Genomic DNA, 14,966 nt, shown 5'->3' on the forward strand with positions numbered 1-14,966 from the left:
AACCACTGTAGATTGTCGGAAAAACCCATCTGCTTCACTAATGACCTTTAGGGAAGGAAATCTGCCATCCTTACCCGGTCTGGCCTACATGTGACTCCAGAGCCACAGCAATGTGGTTGACTCTCAACTGCCCTCCAAGGGCAACTAGGGATGGGCAATAAATGCTGGTCCAGCCAGCGACGCCCATGTCCCACAAATGAATATAATAAAGAACAATGAATTCTTCTTCTTCCAAATTTAGGTTGTGCCTCTCTCATAGAATCCCTACAGTGCAGAAGGAGGCCATTCGGCCCATTGAGTCTACATCGACCACAATCCCACCCAGGCCCAATTCCCGTAACCCCACATATTTACCCTGCTCATCCCCTGACACTAGGGTCAATTTAGCACAGCCAATCAACCTAACCAGCACATCTCTGGGACTGTGAGAGGAAACCGGAGCACCCGGAGGAAACCCACACAAACACGGGGAGAACGTGCAAACTCTACACAGCCAGTGACCCGAGGCCAGAATTCAACCCAGATCCCTGGTGCTGTGAGGCAGCAGTGCTAACCACTGTGCCACCGTGCCGCTCCTTGAGAGGCTCCTCATGCATCTTCTGCCCAGTTCACTTCATCATTGGGATTGTGTCTTCAGCTACCAGGATTCTTAAACTCTGGAATTCCCTCCCTAAAACCTGTCCACCTCACTCCTTCAAGGTGCTCCCTTGTAACCTACCTCTGTGACCACACATTTCACCATCTCCAGGTGTGGCTCAGTTTGTCTGATCTTGTGACATTTTACCACAAGAGGTGCCAGGTGAACGCAAGTTTTGTTAAGTGAGTATTTTGAGTTCTGTGAAGCGTTGCTAGTTCGGGGTCTTGAGAGTCTGAAGGTAGAAGAATGGCAGCAATTTGAATCCTGTAAAAATCTGGAATTAAAAGTTGAATGGTGACCATGAAACCATTGCCGATTGTTGTAAAGCCCCATCTGGTTCCCGCTGTCCTAACCTGGTCTGGCCTACATGTGACTCCAGATTCATAGCAACATGGTTAACTCTCAACTGCCCTCTGAAATGGCCGAGCAAGACACTGAGTTCAAGGGTCAATTAGGGATGGGCAACAAATGTTGGCCCAGCCAGCGACGCCCACATCCCATGAATGAATAAAACATAAATAAAGATCTCACGAAGCACAATGCCCTCCATGTGACTTTATTCTAAAATGAGATGATCTCCTGTGGTGATGTAGAGCTGGGAGCGCAATGTTAATGTTTGGCAGCTAGCTTGCTTTAATCTGGACATTCCCTTTTCAATCACTAGTCAACACACTCACTGGTGGTTGCTTGTAAACCAAGACTAGTTAAGAGCCAGATCTTGCTGTAGGTTGGCGGTTGCTTGTAAATCCCCAGCTCCTGTTCTTGAGCACAGGCCCAAAAGAAATAGGAAACGGCCGCCTTTCTTCAATATACAACCAGTGTTAGATTATGATATATTTCATGGTGATCTGTGGCTATATCATTGGACTAATAATTCCACACACTCACCATTCTCTGGGTGAAGAAATTTCTCCTCACCACAGTCCTAAAAGGTTCCCCCATTATCCTCAAATTATGACCCCTAGTTCTGGACACCCCCACCATTGGGAACATTCTTTCTGAATCTACCCTGTCTGACCTTGTTAGAATTTTATAAGTTTCTATGAGATCCCCTCTCACTCTTCTAAATTCCAGTGACTATAATCCTAATCTCCTCATATGACAGACCTGCCATCCCAGGAATCAGCTTGGTAAGCCTCTGCTGTACTCCCTCTATAGCAAGGACATCCTTCCTCAGATAAGGACACCAAAACTGCACGCAATACTCCAGGTGTGGCCTCAGCAACGCCCTGTACAATTACAGCAAAACATCCCTATCCCTGTACACAAATCCTCTCGCTATGAAGGCCAACATACCATTTGCCTTCTTTACTGCCTGCTGTACCTGCATGCTTACTTTCAGCGACTGATGCACGAGGACTCCAAAGTCTCACTGGGTTTCCTCCCACAGTCCAAAGATGTGCGGGTTAGGTGGATTGGCCATGCTAAATTGCCCCTTAGTATCCCAGGATGTGTGGGTTAGTGAATTGGCCGTGGTAAATTGTCCCTTAGTGTCCCAAGATGTGTAGGTTAGGTGGATTCGCGCAGTAAATATGTGAGGTTACAGGGCTCAAGCCTGGGTGAGATGCTCTGTCAGAGAGTTGGTGTAGACTCGATAGGCCAAATGGCCTCCTTCTGCACTGGAGGGATTTTATGATTCCACTTATTTCCTTTTCTCACTGGGCGCGAGATGGCCACAGTGTTTTGCCAATGGGACGACAGTAGCTTGTTGAAGCGTCTTGTGGTGTTGCCACCTCTTGCTGTGTGACAAGGTCTCACTGCGGGTCTTTTTTTTCGTAGTCTATTTCCAAATAAGTAAAGAGAGCTCCCAGAACCGTCCACTGAGGGGTGCACTCTATTACTGCTGCCACCTCTCCCCGGTTGCTCACTCACACAGCAGGAAGAACCGGGGTCCGGACACTGGCCCATGCTGGGTGAATCTCAGTGCACAACAATTTGCATCTGTACAGTGAATTTACCTCTGCCCCAAGGCAAGGGATGAGAAAGGATAACTGGTGACTGCCCTCTGACCTCTCCTGGGAAGGACCGGTATGGTGGCCATTTTGGGGCCTGCAAGGAATTGTAGTGCAGGTTGTACATCTTAAAACCTTTGTGCTTTTGTTGCAAGAGACCATTACACGACTTGGTGACTCTAACTGATAGCCTCAGATCCTCTAAAAGGACATTGGAGGAGGTTCTGGGGTATTGGCAACATTGAGACAAGATAAGCTCACAGGCCGATGTTCAAAAGCCTGGGGCCTAGCTTCAGCCTAGGGCAGAATGAAAGGGTTGGCAGGGAAACGTTATTCCCAGCCCAAGGTCGCTAAGGGTGATAAGCAGCGTAAACTTTGGAGTCGCCAAGGTTTGAAGGTTACTTCGGTGTGAACGGTTCAGCAACAATATCTTTTTAAAAAAAGTTTATTTGTTAGGCACAAGTAAGGTTTCCATTAACACTGCAATGAAGTAATTGTGAAATTCCCCTAGTTGCCACAATCCGGTGCCTGTTCGGGTCAATGCACCCTAACCAACACATCTTTCAGACTGTGGGAGGAAACCGGAGCACCTGGAGGGAACCCACGCAGACACGAGGAGAATGTGCAAACTCCACACAGACAGTGACCCAAGCCGGGAATCGAACCCAGGTCCCTGGCGCTGTGAGGTAGCAGTGCTAACCACTGTGTCACCGTGCCGCCCCCGTCTCATGAGTCACACGAGAAAATTGTGTGTTTTGTTCTAAACTTTCTTTAAATACTAAATAAAACAAAACTAACAATCATAGAATTTCCACAGTGCAGACGGAGGCCATTCGGCCCATCTAGTCTGCACCGACCTCAATCCCACCCAGGCCCTATCCCTGTAACCCCACATATTTATCCTGCTAATCCCCTGACACTAGGGTCAATTTAGCACGGCCGATCCACCTAACCTGCACATCTTTGGACTGTGGGAGGAAACTGGAGCACCTGGAGGAAACCCATGCAGACACGGGGAGAACGTGCAGACTCCGCACAGACAGTGACCCAAGCCGGGAATCGAACCCAGGTCCCTGGCGCTGTGAGACAGCAGTGCTAACCGCTGTGAGACAGCAGTGCTAACCACTGTGCCACCGTGCCGTGATTTATGATATGTGGCTGAGGAATGCTAAAGAGGATGCCCATTTCGACTACGGCACGGTGGCACAGTGGTTAGCACTGCTGCCTCACAGCGCCAGGGACTCAGGTTTGATTCCCAGCTTCGGATCACTGTCTGTGTGGAGTCTGCACGTTCTCCCCTGTGGGTTTGTGTGGGTTCCCTCCGGGTGCTCCGGTTTCCTCCCACAGTCCAAAAGAGGTGCTGGTTAGGTGCATTGGCCATGCTAAATTCTCCCTCAGTGTACCCGAACAGGCACTGGAGTGCGGCGACTAGGGGATTTTCACAGTAACTTCATTGCAGTGTTAATGTAAGCTTACTTGTGACTAATAAATCAACTTTAACTTTACTGACCTTCACAGATTTGACAGTTATCTGTCCTAAATATTTTGTTTAAAGTTTATTTGTTAGTCACATGCAGGTTTATATTAACACTGCAATGAAATCCCCTATTTTGTGAAATAGTTAGAGTAGTTTTGATTTCATCCTTGGAGATTGATACAAGCATCACAATTGTGCTGTTTTGTGTCTTCTCTTAGGCATTTACAATCAAGCCTTTAGACATAGCATACAAGGCCATAGGGGAGGTGATGGCCTTGTGGTATTATCGCTAGACTGTTAATGCAGAAACTCAGCTAATGTTCTGGGGACCCGGGTTCGAATCCCGCCACGGCAGATGGTGGAATTTGAATTCAATAAAAAATATCTGGAATTAAGAATCTACTGATTTCCATTGTCGGAAAAACCCATCTGGTTCACTAATGCCCTTAAGGGAAGGAAATCTACCGTCCTTATCTGGTCTGGCCTACATGTGACTTCAGAGCCACAGCAATGTGGTTGACTCTCAACTGCCCTCGGGCAACTAGGGATGGGCAATAAATGCTGGCCCAGCCAGCGACGCCCATGTCCCACAAATGAATAAAAAGTCCTGGACAATGGGATTAGAATGGGTGGGTGTTTGATGGCCAACACAGATACAACAGGCCAAACTCTGTAAATATGTGGGGGTAGGGCCTGGGTGGGATTGTGGTCGGTGCAGACTCGATGGGCCGAATGGCCTCCTTCTGCACTGTAGGGTTTCTATGATTTTCTTCTATGAAACTCTCTGACTTTTAATTGATTGGTTAAAATTAGTGGTCCAGGTTAGTGGTCCAATCTCCGACCATCTGTAGATAGTCAGAGATTGGACATATGACCCAAGATGCACCTGTGGAAGCTTTGACTCCCTCCTGACCTCACCAGCCTGCTCAGGAGGCTGTGAAGCTCGGGAAGTCATGAACCCCCAGTGGACAATGCCCCCTTGATCCCGGGACCGTCAAAAAAACTCTTCGCAAAGTAGGGCAGTTGTCCCCTGTGCCCTGGCCAGCACTTACTCCTCAACCAATATCAACTTTCTTAAAAAGAAAAGGCAGAATTCCCTGCTCATTGTCACATTGCTGTTTGTGGGAGCTTGCTGTATACAAGATGGCTGCTGTGTGTCCGACGTTACAGTACCAACTACATTCCAAAAGCACTTTATTATTGTCAAGTACCTCGGGACGTCCTGAGGTCGTCAAAGGTGCGATAGGAATGCAAGTCTTTATTTGACCACTTGTGCTCAGTTCCAGCCTACCGCATTTCATAGAATCATAGAAGAATCATAGAATTCTACAGTGCAGAAAGAGGCCATTCGACCCATCGAGTCTGCACCAACCACAATCCCACCCAGGCCCTATCCCCATATCCCTCCATATTTTATCCACTAATCCCTCTAACCTACGCATCTCAGGATAACAAGGGGCAATTTTATCATGGCCAATCAACCTAACCCGCACATCTTTGGACTGTGGGAGGAAACTGGAGCACCCGGAGGAAACCCACGCAAACACGAGGAGAATGTGCAAACTCCACACAGACAGTGACCCGAGCCGGGAATCGAACCCAGGTCCCTGGAGCTGTGAAGCAGCAGTGCTAACCACTGTGCTACCGTGCCGCCCTATAGAATCCCTACAGTGCAGAAGGAGGCCATTCGGCCCATCAAGCCTGCACCAACCACAATCCCACCCAGGCCCTATCCCTGTAACCCCACATATTTACCCTGCTAATCTCCCTGATACTAAGGGGCAATTTAGCATGGCTGATCCACCTGACCAGCACGTCTTTTGGACTGTGGAGGAAACCGGAGCACCCGGAGGAAACCCACGCAGACACGGGGGGGGGGAACGTGCAGACTCCACACAAAATGTCACCAAGGCCGGAATTGAACCCGGGGTCCCTGGCGCTGTGAGGCAGCAGTGCTAACCACTGTGCCACCGTGCCACACTTAACCCCCACTGGCCTTCCGTTTTGCAGCAGATGTCACTGGTGACAGAGTGAGAAGTCTCACAACACCAGGTTAAAGTCCAACAGGTTTATTTGGAATCACGAGCTTTCGGAGCGCTGCTCCTTCATCAGCTGCACGAGGGTAACATTCTCCACGTCACTGGTAACAGAGACGGACTTTCTGTCTTCTCCTCTCCCTCTGAAGCCTGGGGTGCTGAGGCCAGTTGAGACTTGGCTTGATTGGGCTTGGCTCCAGCGGACTGGCTCAATGAGCGGGTCTTTCATATCCGAGGGAAATGATTAACTTGACGTGTAAACTGCTGTGTGTGAGGGGGCAGAGTTCAACACCATGACGTCAGGTGGATAGCAGAAGGTGGGGAGATGGATCCACAGACACCAGAAGCAGCTCTGAGCGACTTGAACTGCTGGTAACGGAGCCTAATCGCACAGAGCTGCTTCTCTGGAGGTAATGCAAAGCTAGAATTCAGGATGTTTGCTGACAACACCAAAGGTAATGGGCGGCACGGTGGCACAGTGGTTAGCACTGCTGCCTTAACTCAGGGACCCAGGTTCAATCCCGGCTTGGGCCAACACTCATTGTCTGTGTGGAGTCAGCACGTTCTCCCCATGTCTGCGTGGGTTGTATAGAATCCCTACAGTGCAGAAGGAGGCCATTTGGCCCATCGAGTCTGCACCAGCCACAATCCCTCCCAGCCCCTATCCCCTTCGCCCCACATATTTACCCTAGCTAGTCCCCCTGACACCTAAGGAGCAATTTAGCACGGCCAATCAACCTAACCCGCACATCTTTGGACTGTGGAAGGAAATCCACACAGACACGGGGAGAACGTGCAAACTCCACACAAACAGTGACCCAAGCCGGGAATCGAACCCGAGTACCTGGCGCTGTGAGGCAGCAGTGTTAACCGCTTGCCACCGGGTGCTCTGGTTTCCTTCCACAGTCCGAAAGACGTGCTGGTTAGGGTGCATTGGCCATGCTAAATTCTCCCTCGGTGTACCCGAACAGGCGCCGGAGTGTGACGACTAGGGGGTTTTCACAGTAACTTCGTTGTAGTGACTCTAACAAATAAACTTAAACGAGTTATAGTTGGCAACCCTAACCAACGGCAGCGAGTAGGGGCAGCTCAAAGTGGGAGGTCATGTGACAAAATCAGCAGTGACTGATCCAACCACGGTTGGCCAGCCCTACAATAGGAGGTGGATGGGATGTTGGGTGGCGGGAAGTGTGGGTGTGGCGGGGGGGGGGGGGGGGGGGGTTGTGATAGGTGCGGCAGAAGGTTAACTTCACCTGAAACCAATTCGGGACTCCTTGCATCTCCCGCTATGCCAGCCTTTCACTGCGCGCTTCATAGAATCCCTACAGTACAGAAGGAGGCCATTCGGCCCATCGTGTCTATGCCGACCACAATCCCACCCAGTCCCGCAACCCCACACATTCATCCCGCCAATCACCCTGACACTAGGGTCAACTTAGCATGGCCAATCAACCTGACCCGCACATCTTTGACCTCTGAATGATTGTTTAATTTTTGAAACTTTGCTTCTTATCTAGTCTGGTGTACGGAGGTTCTCGGAGTTCACATCCAGAGACAGACATCCTGCATAGGCAAGCGTATGCAACACCCCATCCTCTGCAAGGATATGCCACCAACCATCATCCCGCTGGTAAGTATCAACTTTAATTTTTCAAATATATATATATATTTATTTGTTTGTTGAATCGTTGGCAAGGCCCAGCTATTATCACCCATCGTTCATTGCCCCTTGAGAAGGTGGTGGTGAGCTGCCGCCTTGAATCGCTGCAGTCCACGTGGCGTTGGTACACCCTCAGAGCTGTTAGGGAGGGAGTTCCAGGATTTTGACCCAGCGACAGCGAAGGAATGGCCGATATCTCTCCACGTCAAGATGGTGATTGACTTGGGGAGCTTGCAGGTGGTGGTGTTCCTACGGTCCAGGTGGCAGAGGTTGTGGGTTTGGAAGGTCAGGCTTAAGGATTTGATTTGATTTATTATTGTCACGTGTATTAACATACAGTGAAAAGTATTGTTTCTTGCGCGCTATACAGACAAAGCATACCGTTCATAGAGAAGGAAACGAAAGAGTGCAAAATGTAGTGTTACAGTCATAGCTAGGGTGTAGAGGAAGATTAACTTAGTGCAAGGTAGGTCCATTCAAAAGTCTGACAGCAGCAGGAAAGAAGCTGTTCTTGAGTCGGTTGGTACGTGACCTCAGACTTTTGTATCTTTTTCCCGATGGAAGAAGGTGGAAGGGAGAATGTCCGGGGTGCGTGGGGTCCTTAATTATGCCGGCTGCTTTGTCGAGGCAGCGGGAAGTGTAGACAGAGTCAATGGATGGGAGGCTGGTTTGCGTGATGGATTGGTCTACATTCATGACCTTTTGTAGTTCCTTGTGGTCTTGGGCAGAGCAGGAGCCATACCAAGCTGTGATACAACCAGAAAGAATGCTTTCTATGGTGCATCTTTAAAAGTTGGTGAGAGTCATAGCTGACATGTCGAATGAGTTGCTATCCTGCGTCTTGTAGATGGTACACATGGCTGCCATTGTGTGTTGGCGCTGAAGGGAGTGAATGTTTGTGGATGGGGTGCCAATCAAGCGGGGCTGCTTTGCCCTGGATGGTGTCGAGCTTCTTGAGTGTTGTTGGAGCCGCACCATCCAGGCAAGTGGGGAGTATTCCATCAACTCCTGACTTGTGCCTTGTAGATGGTGGATAGGCTTTGGGGAGTCGGGAGGTGAGTTACTCGCTGCAATGGCACGGGATTAACCATCAAATGCACATTGGGTTGAGGCACTCAGCTGCGATGCTAAGGCAGATTCTGCCCCATCTCACAGCCCAGCCCTTTGCCCAACATGGGGGTGCAGTGGCCTATTGGTATTGTCACTGAAATAGTAATCCAGAGACCCAGGGTAATGCTCTGCGGACCCAGGTTCGAATCCCACCACAGCAAGAAGGTGGAATTTGAATTCAATGAAAATCGGGAATTAAATATCCAATGATGTGGTATCAGGGGATTGAATGCCCCAGCATTTAGATCGTTATATGGGTACGATGGGTGTAGAGGGATATGGGCCAAATGCGGGCAATTGGGATTAGCTTAGGGGTTTAAAAAAAAAGGGTGGCATGGACAAGTTGGGCCAAAGGGCCTGTTTCCATGCTGTAAACCTCTATGACTCTATGAGGTGTCCAAGTGCTTATTTCCACCTCAAAGTTATTGAGGAGGGGAGAGTTATGGGGGGAAAAAGCATGTCAACAGCCATGGCTCAGTGGGTCGCACTCCTGCTCCCTCAGTGTCAGGAGGGTGTGGGTCCATGCCCTCATCTCACTCCGGAGACGAGGCCGCCTCTGCAATACAGCGTTGTCTGAGTGAGTGCTGCCAAAAGTGCAGTCTCTACAGAATAGAATCCCTACAGAAGGAGGCCATTTGGCCCATCATGTCTGCATTGACTCTCCGACACAGCATCCCACCCAGGCCCACTCCCCGCCCAATCTCTGTAACTCCAAGCATTTACTCCGCTAACCGCCGCCACCGCCCCCCCCCCCCCCCCCCCCGCAATATGTACATCTTTGGACACTAAGGGGCAATTTAGCATGGCCAATCCACCTAACCCGCACATCTTTTGGATGCGATCCTATATGATCTCCTGCCTTGGGTGGGTGTAACAGGTCTATTTTGAAGAATAGTGTGCCCAATGCCCTGGCCAATATTTATCCCTCATTGCTGCAATTGGTCTGGCCATTATCACATTGCTCTTTGTGGGAGCTTGCTGTGCGCAAATTGGCCAACGGCGTTTCCCATAACAGTGACCACGTTTTGAAAAATACCTCATTGGCTTTGGGGACATCTCATCATAGAATCCCTACAGTACAGAAAGAGGCCATTCGGCCCATTACACCTGCACCAACAACAAACCCACCCAGGTCCTATCCCCGTTACCCCATGTATTTACCCTGCTAGTCCCTCTGAGACTAAGCGGCAATTTAGCATGGTCAATCCACCTAACCTGCACATCTTTGGACACTAAGGGGCAATTCAGCATGGCCAATCCACCTAACCTACACATCCTGGCTTGAGACAATTTACACCTCTTTAATCTGTGCTTAACCCTTTCTCCACTCACATTGTCTGTACCTATAAAGACTTGATTACCTGTTAAGACTCGTATTCCAACCATTATCTTGTAATTGAGTCTGTGTCTACATGTGCCCTGTTTATGAACCCAACTCTCCACTCACCTGATGAAGGGGCAGCGCTCCGAAAACTCGTGCTACCAAATAAACCTGTTGGACTTGAACCTGGTGTGGTGAGACTTCTTACTGCATCTTTGGACAATAAGGGGCAATTTCGCATGACCAATCCAACTAATGTGCACATCTTTGGGCTGTGGGAGGAAACCGGAGCACCCAGAGGAAACCCACGCAGACACGGGGAGAACGTGCAAACCTGGGTCCCGCCGCTGTGAGGCAGCGGTGCTAACCACTGTGCTGCCTCTTGAGCCTGTGAAAGGCGCTGTGTAAATGCCGGTTCTTTCCTTCCTAAACACATCAATGAAAATGAAGCTGTGGGTTTTAAGCTTGATGTTTTTTTGTTTGTTCTGTCTTTAGGCCTGTCGGGCCTGTTCGAGACTGGACTTCATCATGCCGGGAGCACCACGCCAGACGCGTCAGTCATGAACCTTATCTCCGCTCTGGAATCGCGGGCTCCACAGCCGGGACCCTCTGCCTCCTCCCTCCTCTCGCAGTTCCGAACTCCATCCTGGCAGACAGGTCAGTGAACCAACCTGGAGATGTTCGCTGTCTTTTCTCGTGGCTTTCCGGCCCCTTTCTCACTCCAGTTACTCAGGAGCAGGGCTGTCCGATAGGGGATCAGCAATCTCCATCACAAGAAGAGTCAGTTTTGTTTAAAACTTAGCCGCAAAATGCGATATCTTAAAAGCCCGTGATCCAAAATGGAACAGGAGTGAGAAACATGACAGAGAAACATTTAAGCAGCATCTTAACAAATTTTACAAAGAAGTTGTTCATTTCCTTCCTGTGACCCGTACAGCGTTAGTAAAAGTTTAAAACGAATGAAAGAAACCAATTAATAGGCGTTTGATCAAACAAAATGCAGATATGAGTGACCAAATGTCAGTCCGCAGGTGCAGCAAGTTCTCAGGAAGGAAAATCGTAGAATCCCCGCAGCGCAGAAGGAGGCCATTTGGCCCGTCGAGGCTGCACTGACTACAATCCCACCCAGGCCCAATCCCAGTAATCCCACGTATTTACCCTGCTAATCCCCCTGACAGTAGGGTCAGTTTAGCAGGGCCAATCCATCTAACCCGCATATCTTTGGACGCTAACGGGCAATTTAGCATGGCCAATCCACCTAACCTGCACTTCTTGGGACACTAAGGGGCAATTTAGCATGGCCAATCCATCTAACCCACACATCTTTGGACACTAAGATGCCATTTAGCACGGCCAATTCACCTAACCCTCTCATCTTTGGACACTAAGGGGCAATTTAGCATGGCCAATCCACCTAACCCGCACATCTTTGGAGTGTGGGAAGAAACCGGAGCACCCAGCGGAAACCAACGCAGACACGGGGAGAATTTGCAACCTCCACACAGACAGTCACCCAAAGCCGGAATTGAACCCGGGTCCCTGGCGCTGTGAGTCAGCAATGCTAACCACTGTGCCACCGTGCTGCCCATGCATTGTTGGTGTTCTTTGCGACAGGAACAGAATATGAAAGTGCGGACGTATTTGCTGCAGCTGTGCAGGGTCTGGGTATGGCCATATCATGCACTTTTTCGGTCTTGTTATTTGGAAAAGGATATAGCTGTGTTAAAAGCGGTTCAGCGAAGGGAGTTTTGGGGGAAAATTTCTCAATGTCAAAACATTTCTAATTTATAAATCATATTTATAAAAAAAGTCTAAAAGATGGGCAGGTGTGGTGTCGTAAAGTCAAAACTATGTTGTAAAGTTGAATCAGGCTGTCAAGTTTTAAACGCCTCTAGTGTCATTCCTCAGAACTCAAATATCATAAAGTCAAGGATTGACTATATTTGATTTTCTGTGGAGCAATGCAGAGATGATACTGGTTTAGAAGTGGGTAGGAACTTCATTGACAGAGTTTTAAACTGTTCTTTAAAACACCTACAGCATGCTTGCAACTCAGCTTCCAGTAGCTTCTCTGTGTCTGTTTGCTTTGCTCAAAGTCAACACCCAGGATTGACCAGTCAAGCACAGTGAGCATAGATCAGTTAGCAGACTGGAGAAAAGCAAATTACTGCGGATGCTGGAATCTGAAACCAAAAGAGAAAATGCTGGAAAACCTCAGCAGGTCTGGCAGCATCTGTGAGGAGAGAGAAGAGCTGACGTTTCGAGTCCAGATGACCCTTTGTCAAAAGTGAAAGGCATAGAAAGTGGGAGATATTTATACCGCAGGGGGAGGGAATGAAATATGAGTCATAGCCACAAAAACCAGGGGCAAAGGCTGCTAATTTTACCTCTCTCCCACCCATTCCCCCTCCCCTCCCCCCACACCTTGCCTTTGACAAGGTAAGAACATAAGAACATAAGAAATAGGAGCAGGAGTAGGCCATCTGGCCCTTCGAGCCTGCCCCGCCATTCAACAAGATCATGGCTGATCTGAAGCGAATCAGTTCCACTTACCCGCCTGCTCCCCATAACCCCTAATTCCCTTATCGATCAGAAAACTATCTACCCGTGATTTAAACATATTCAACGAGGAAGCCTCCACCACTTCAATGGGCAGAGAATTCCAGAGATTCACTACCCTCTGAGAGAAGAAGTTCCCCCTCAACTCTGTTCTGAACCGGCCCCCCCTTATTTTGAGGCTGTGCCCTCTAGTTCTGGTTTCCCTTCTAAGTGGAAAGAATCTCTCCACCTCTACCCTATCCAGCCCCTTCATTATCTTATATGTCTCTATAAGATCACCCCTCATCCTTCTAAACTCCAACGAGTACAGACCCAATCTGTTTAATCTCTCCTCATAAGCTACACCCCTCATCTCCGGTATCAACCTGGTGAACCTTCTCTGCACTCCCTCCAAGGCCAATATATCCTTTCGCAAATAAGGGGACCAAAACTGCACAGTACTCCAGTTGCGGCCTCACCAGTGCCTTGTACAGTTGCAGCAAGACCTCCCTGCTTTTATATTCTATCCCCCTCGCGATAAAGGCCAACATTCCATTCGCCTTCTTGATCACCTGCTGCACCTGCAGACTGAGTTTTTGCGATTCGTGCACAAGGACCCCCAGGTCCCTCTGCACAGTCGCACGATGTAATTTTTCTCCATTTAAATAATATTCCAATTTACTATTATTTCTTCCAAAGTGGATAACCTCACATTTGCTAACGTTATATTCCATCTGCCAGATCCTCGCCCACTCGCTCAGCCTATCCAAATCTCTCTGCAGACTTTCCGCGTCCTCCACGCAATTCGCTTTCCCACTCACCTTCGTGTCATCAGCAAACTTGAATACCCTAGATTCAGTCCCCTCCTCCAGATCATCTATGTAAATGGTAAACAATTGAGGCCCCAGCACCGATCCCTGCGGCACGCCACTGGTCACCAACTGCCAACTAGAAAAGCACCCATTTATCCCAACTCTCTGCTTCCTGTTAGATAGCCAATCCCCAATCCACGCCAACACCTTACTCCTAACTCCGTGTACCCCAATCTTCTGCAGCAACCTTTTGTGAGGCACCTTATCGAATGCCTTCTGGAAATCTAAAAACACCACATCCACCGGTTCCCCTCTGTCAACCGCACTAGTGACATCTTCATAAAAGTCCAGTAGATTCGTCAAACACGACTTTCCCTTCATGAATCCATGCTGCGTCTGCTTGATCAAACCATTCTTATTCAGGTGCTCTGTTATTTCCTCTTTAATAATGGACTCTAGCATCTTCCCAACTACGGACGTTAAGCTAACCGGCCTGTAGTTACCCGCCTTTTGTCTACTTCCTTTTTTAAACAGCGGCGTAACAGGAGCTGTTTTCCAGTCAGCCGGCACTACCCCAGAGTCCAGCGAATTTTGATAAATTACTACTAACGCATCTGCTATTACCTCAGCCATTTCTTTCAGTACCCTGGGATGCATTCCATCCGGGCCCGGGGACTTGTCTACCTTCAGTCCTATTAGTCTACCAAGCACCACCTCCTTAGTAACAGTAATTGTATTAAGGACCTCCCCTCCCACCAACTCTCGATCTCTAATACTCGGCAAACTATTTGTGTCTTCCACCGTGAAGACCGACACAAAGAACTTATTTAAAGTCTCAGCCATTTCCTCGTTTTCCACGATTAAATCCCCCCTCTCATCTTCCAAGGGTCCAACATTCACTCTAGCCACTCTATTCCTTTTTATATACTTGTAAAAACTTTTACTATCATTTTTTATATTTTGAGCTAGTTTAGTTTCATAATCTATCTTTCCTTTCTTAATCGCTTTCTTAGTCGTTCTTTGTTTTTCTTTAAAGCTTTCCAAATCCACTAATTCTCCACTATTTTTGGCCACTCTGTACGCATCTGATTTTATTTTAATACTCTCCTTTATTTCCTTCGTTATCCACGTCCGTACCGCATGGTAGGTTGTTGCATAAGGTTAAATCTCAAGGGATCCAGGGTGAGGTAGCCAAATGGGTACAAAATTGATGACAGAAGATAGAGGGTTGTTTTTCAAACTGGAGACCTGTGACCAGCGGTGTGCCTCAGGGTTTGGTGTTGGGCCCACTGTTGTTTATCATTTATATTAATGATTTGGATGAATTTAGGAGGCATGGTTAGTAAGTTTGCAGATGACACCAAGATTGGTGGCATAGTGGACAATGAGGAAGGTTATGTCAGATTGCAATTAATTGGGTCAG

At 48.5% G+C, this 14,966-nt stretch overlaps 1 protein-coding gene across 1 annotated transcript in view; it reads left to right on the top strand.

Moving 5' to 3' along the window:
• LOC144509005 (proline-rich protein 12-like) overlaps positions 1–14,966 on the top strand; it is an 89,946-nt gene that overhangs the window by 28,680 nt on the left and 46,300 nt on the right. Inside the window, exons 2-3 of the mRNA XM_078237242.1 lie at positions 7,620–7,732; positions 10,689–10,850. Of these exons, the coding sequence (XP_078093368.1) occupies positions 7,620–7,732; positions 10,689–10,850 (275 nt within the window). The remainder of the gene's footprint in view (positions 1–7,619; positions 7,733–10,688; positions 10,851–14,966) is intronic.

This window comes from Mustelus asterias, chromosome 21, assembly GCF_964213995.1.
Source record: "Mustelus asterias chromosome 21, sMusAst1.hap1.1, whole genome shotgun sequence".
NCBI classification, from domain to species: Eukaryota; Metazoa; Chordata; class Chondrichthyes; order Carcharhiniformes; family Triakidae; genus Mustelus; species Mustelus asterias.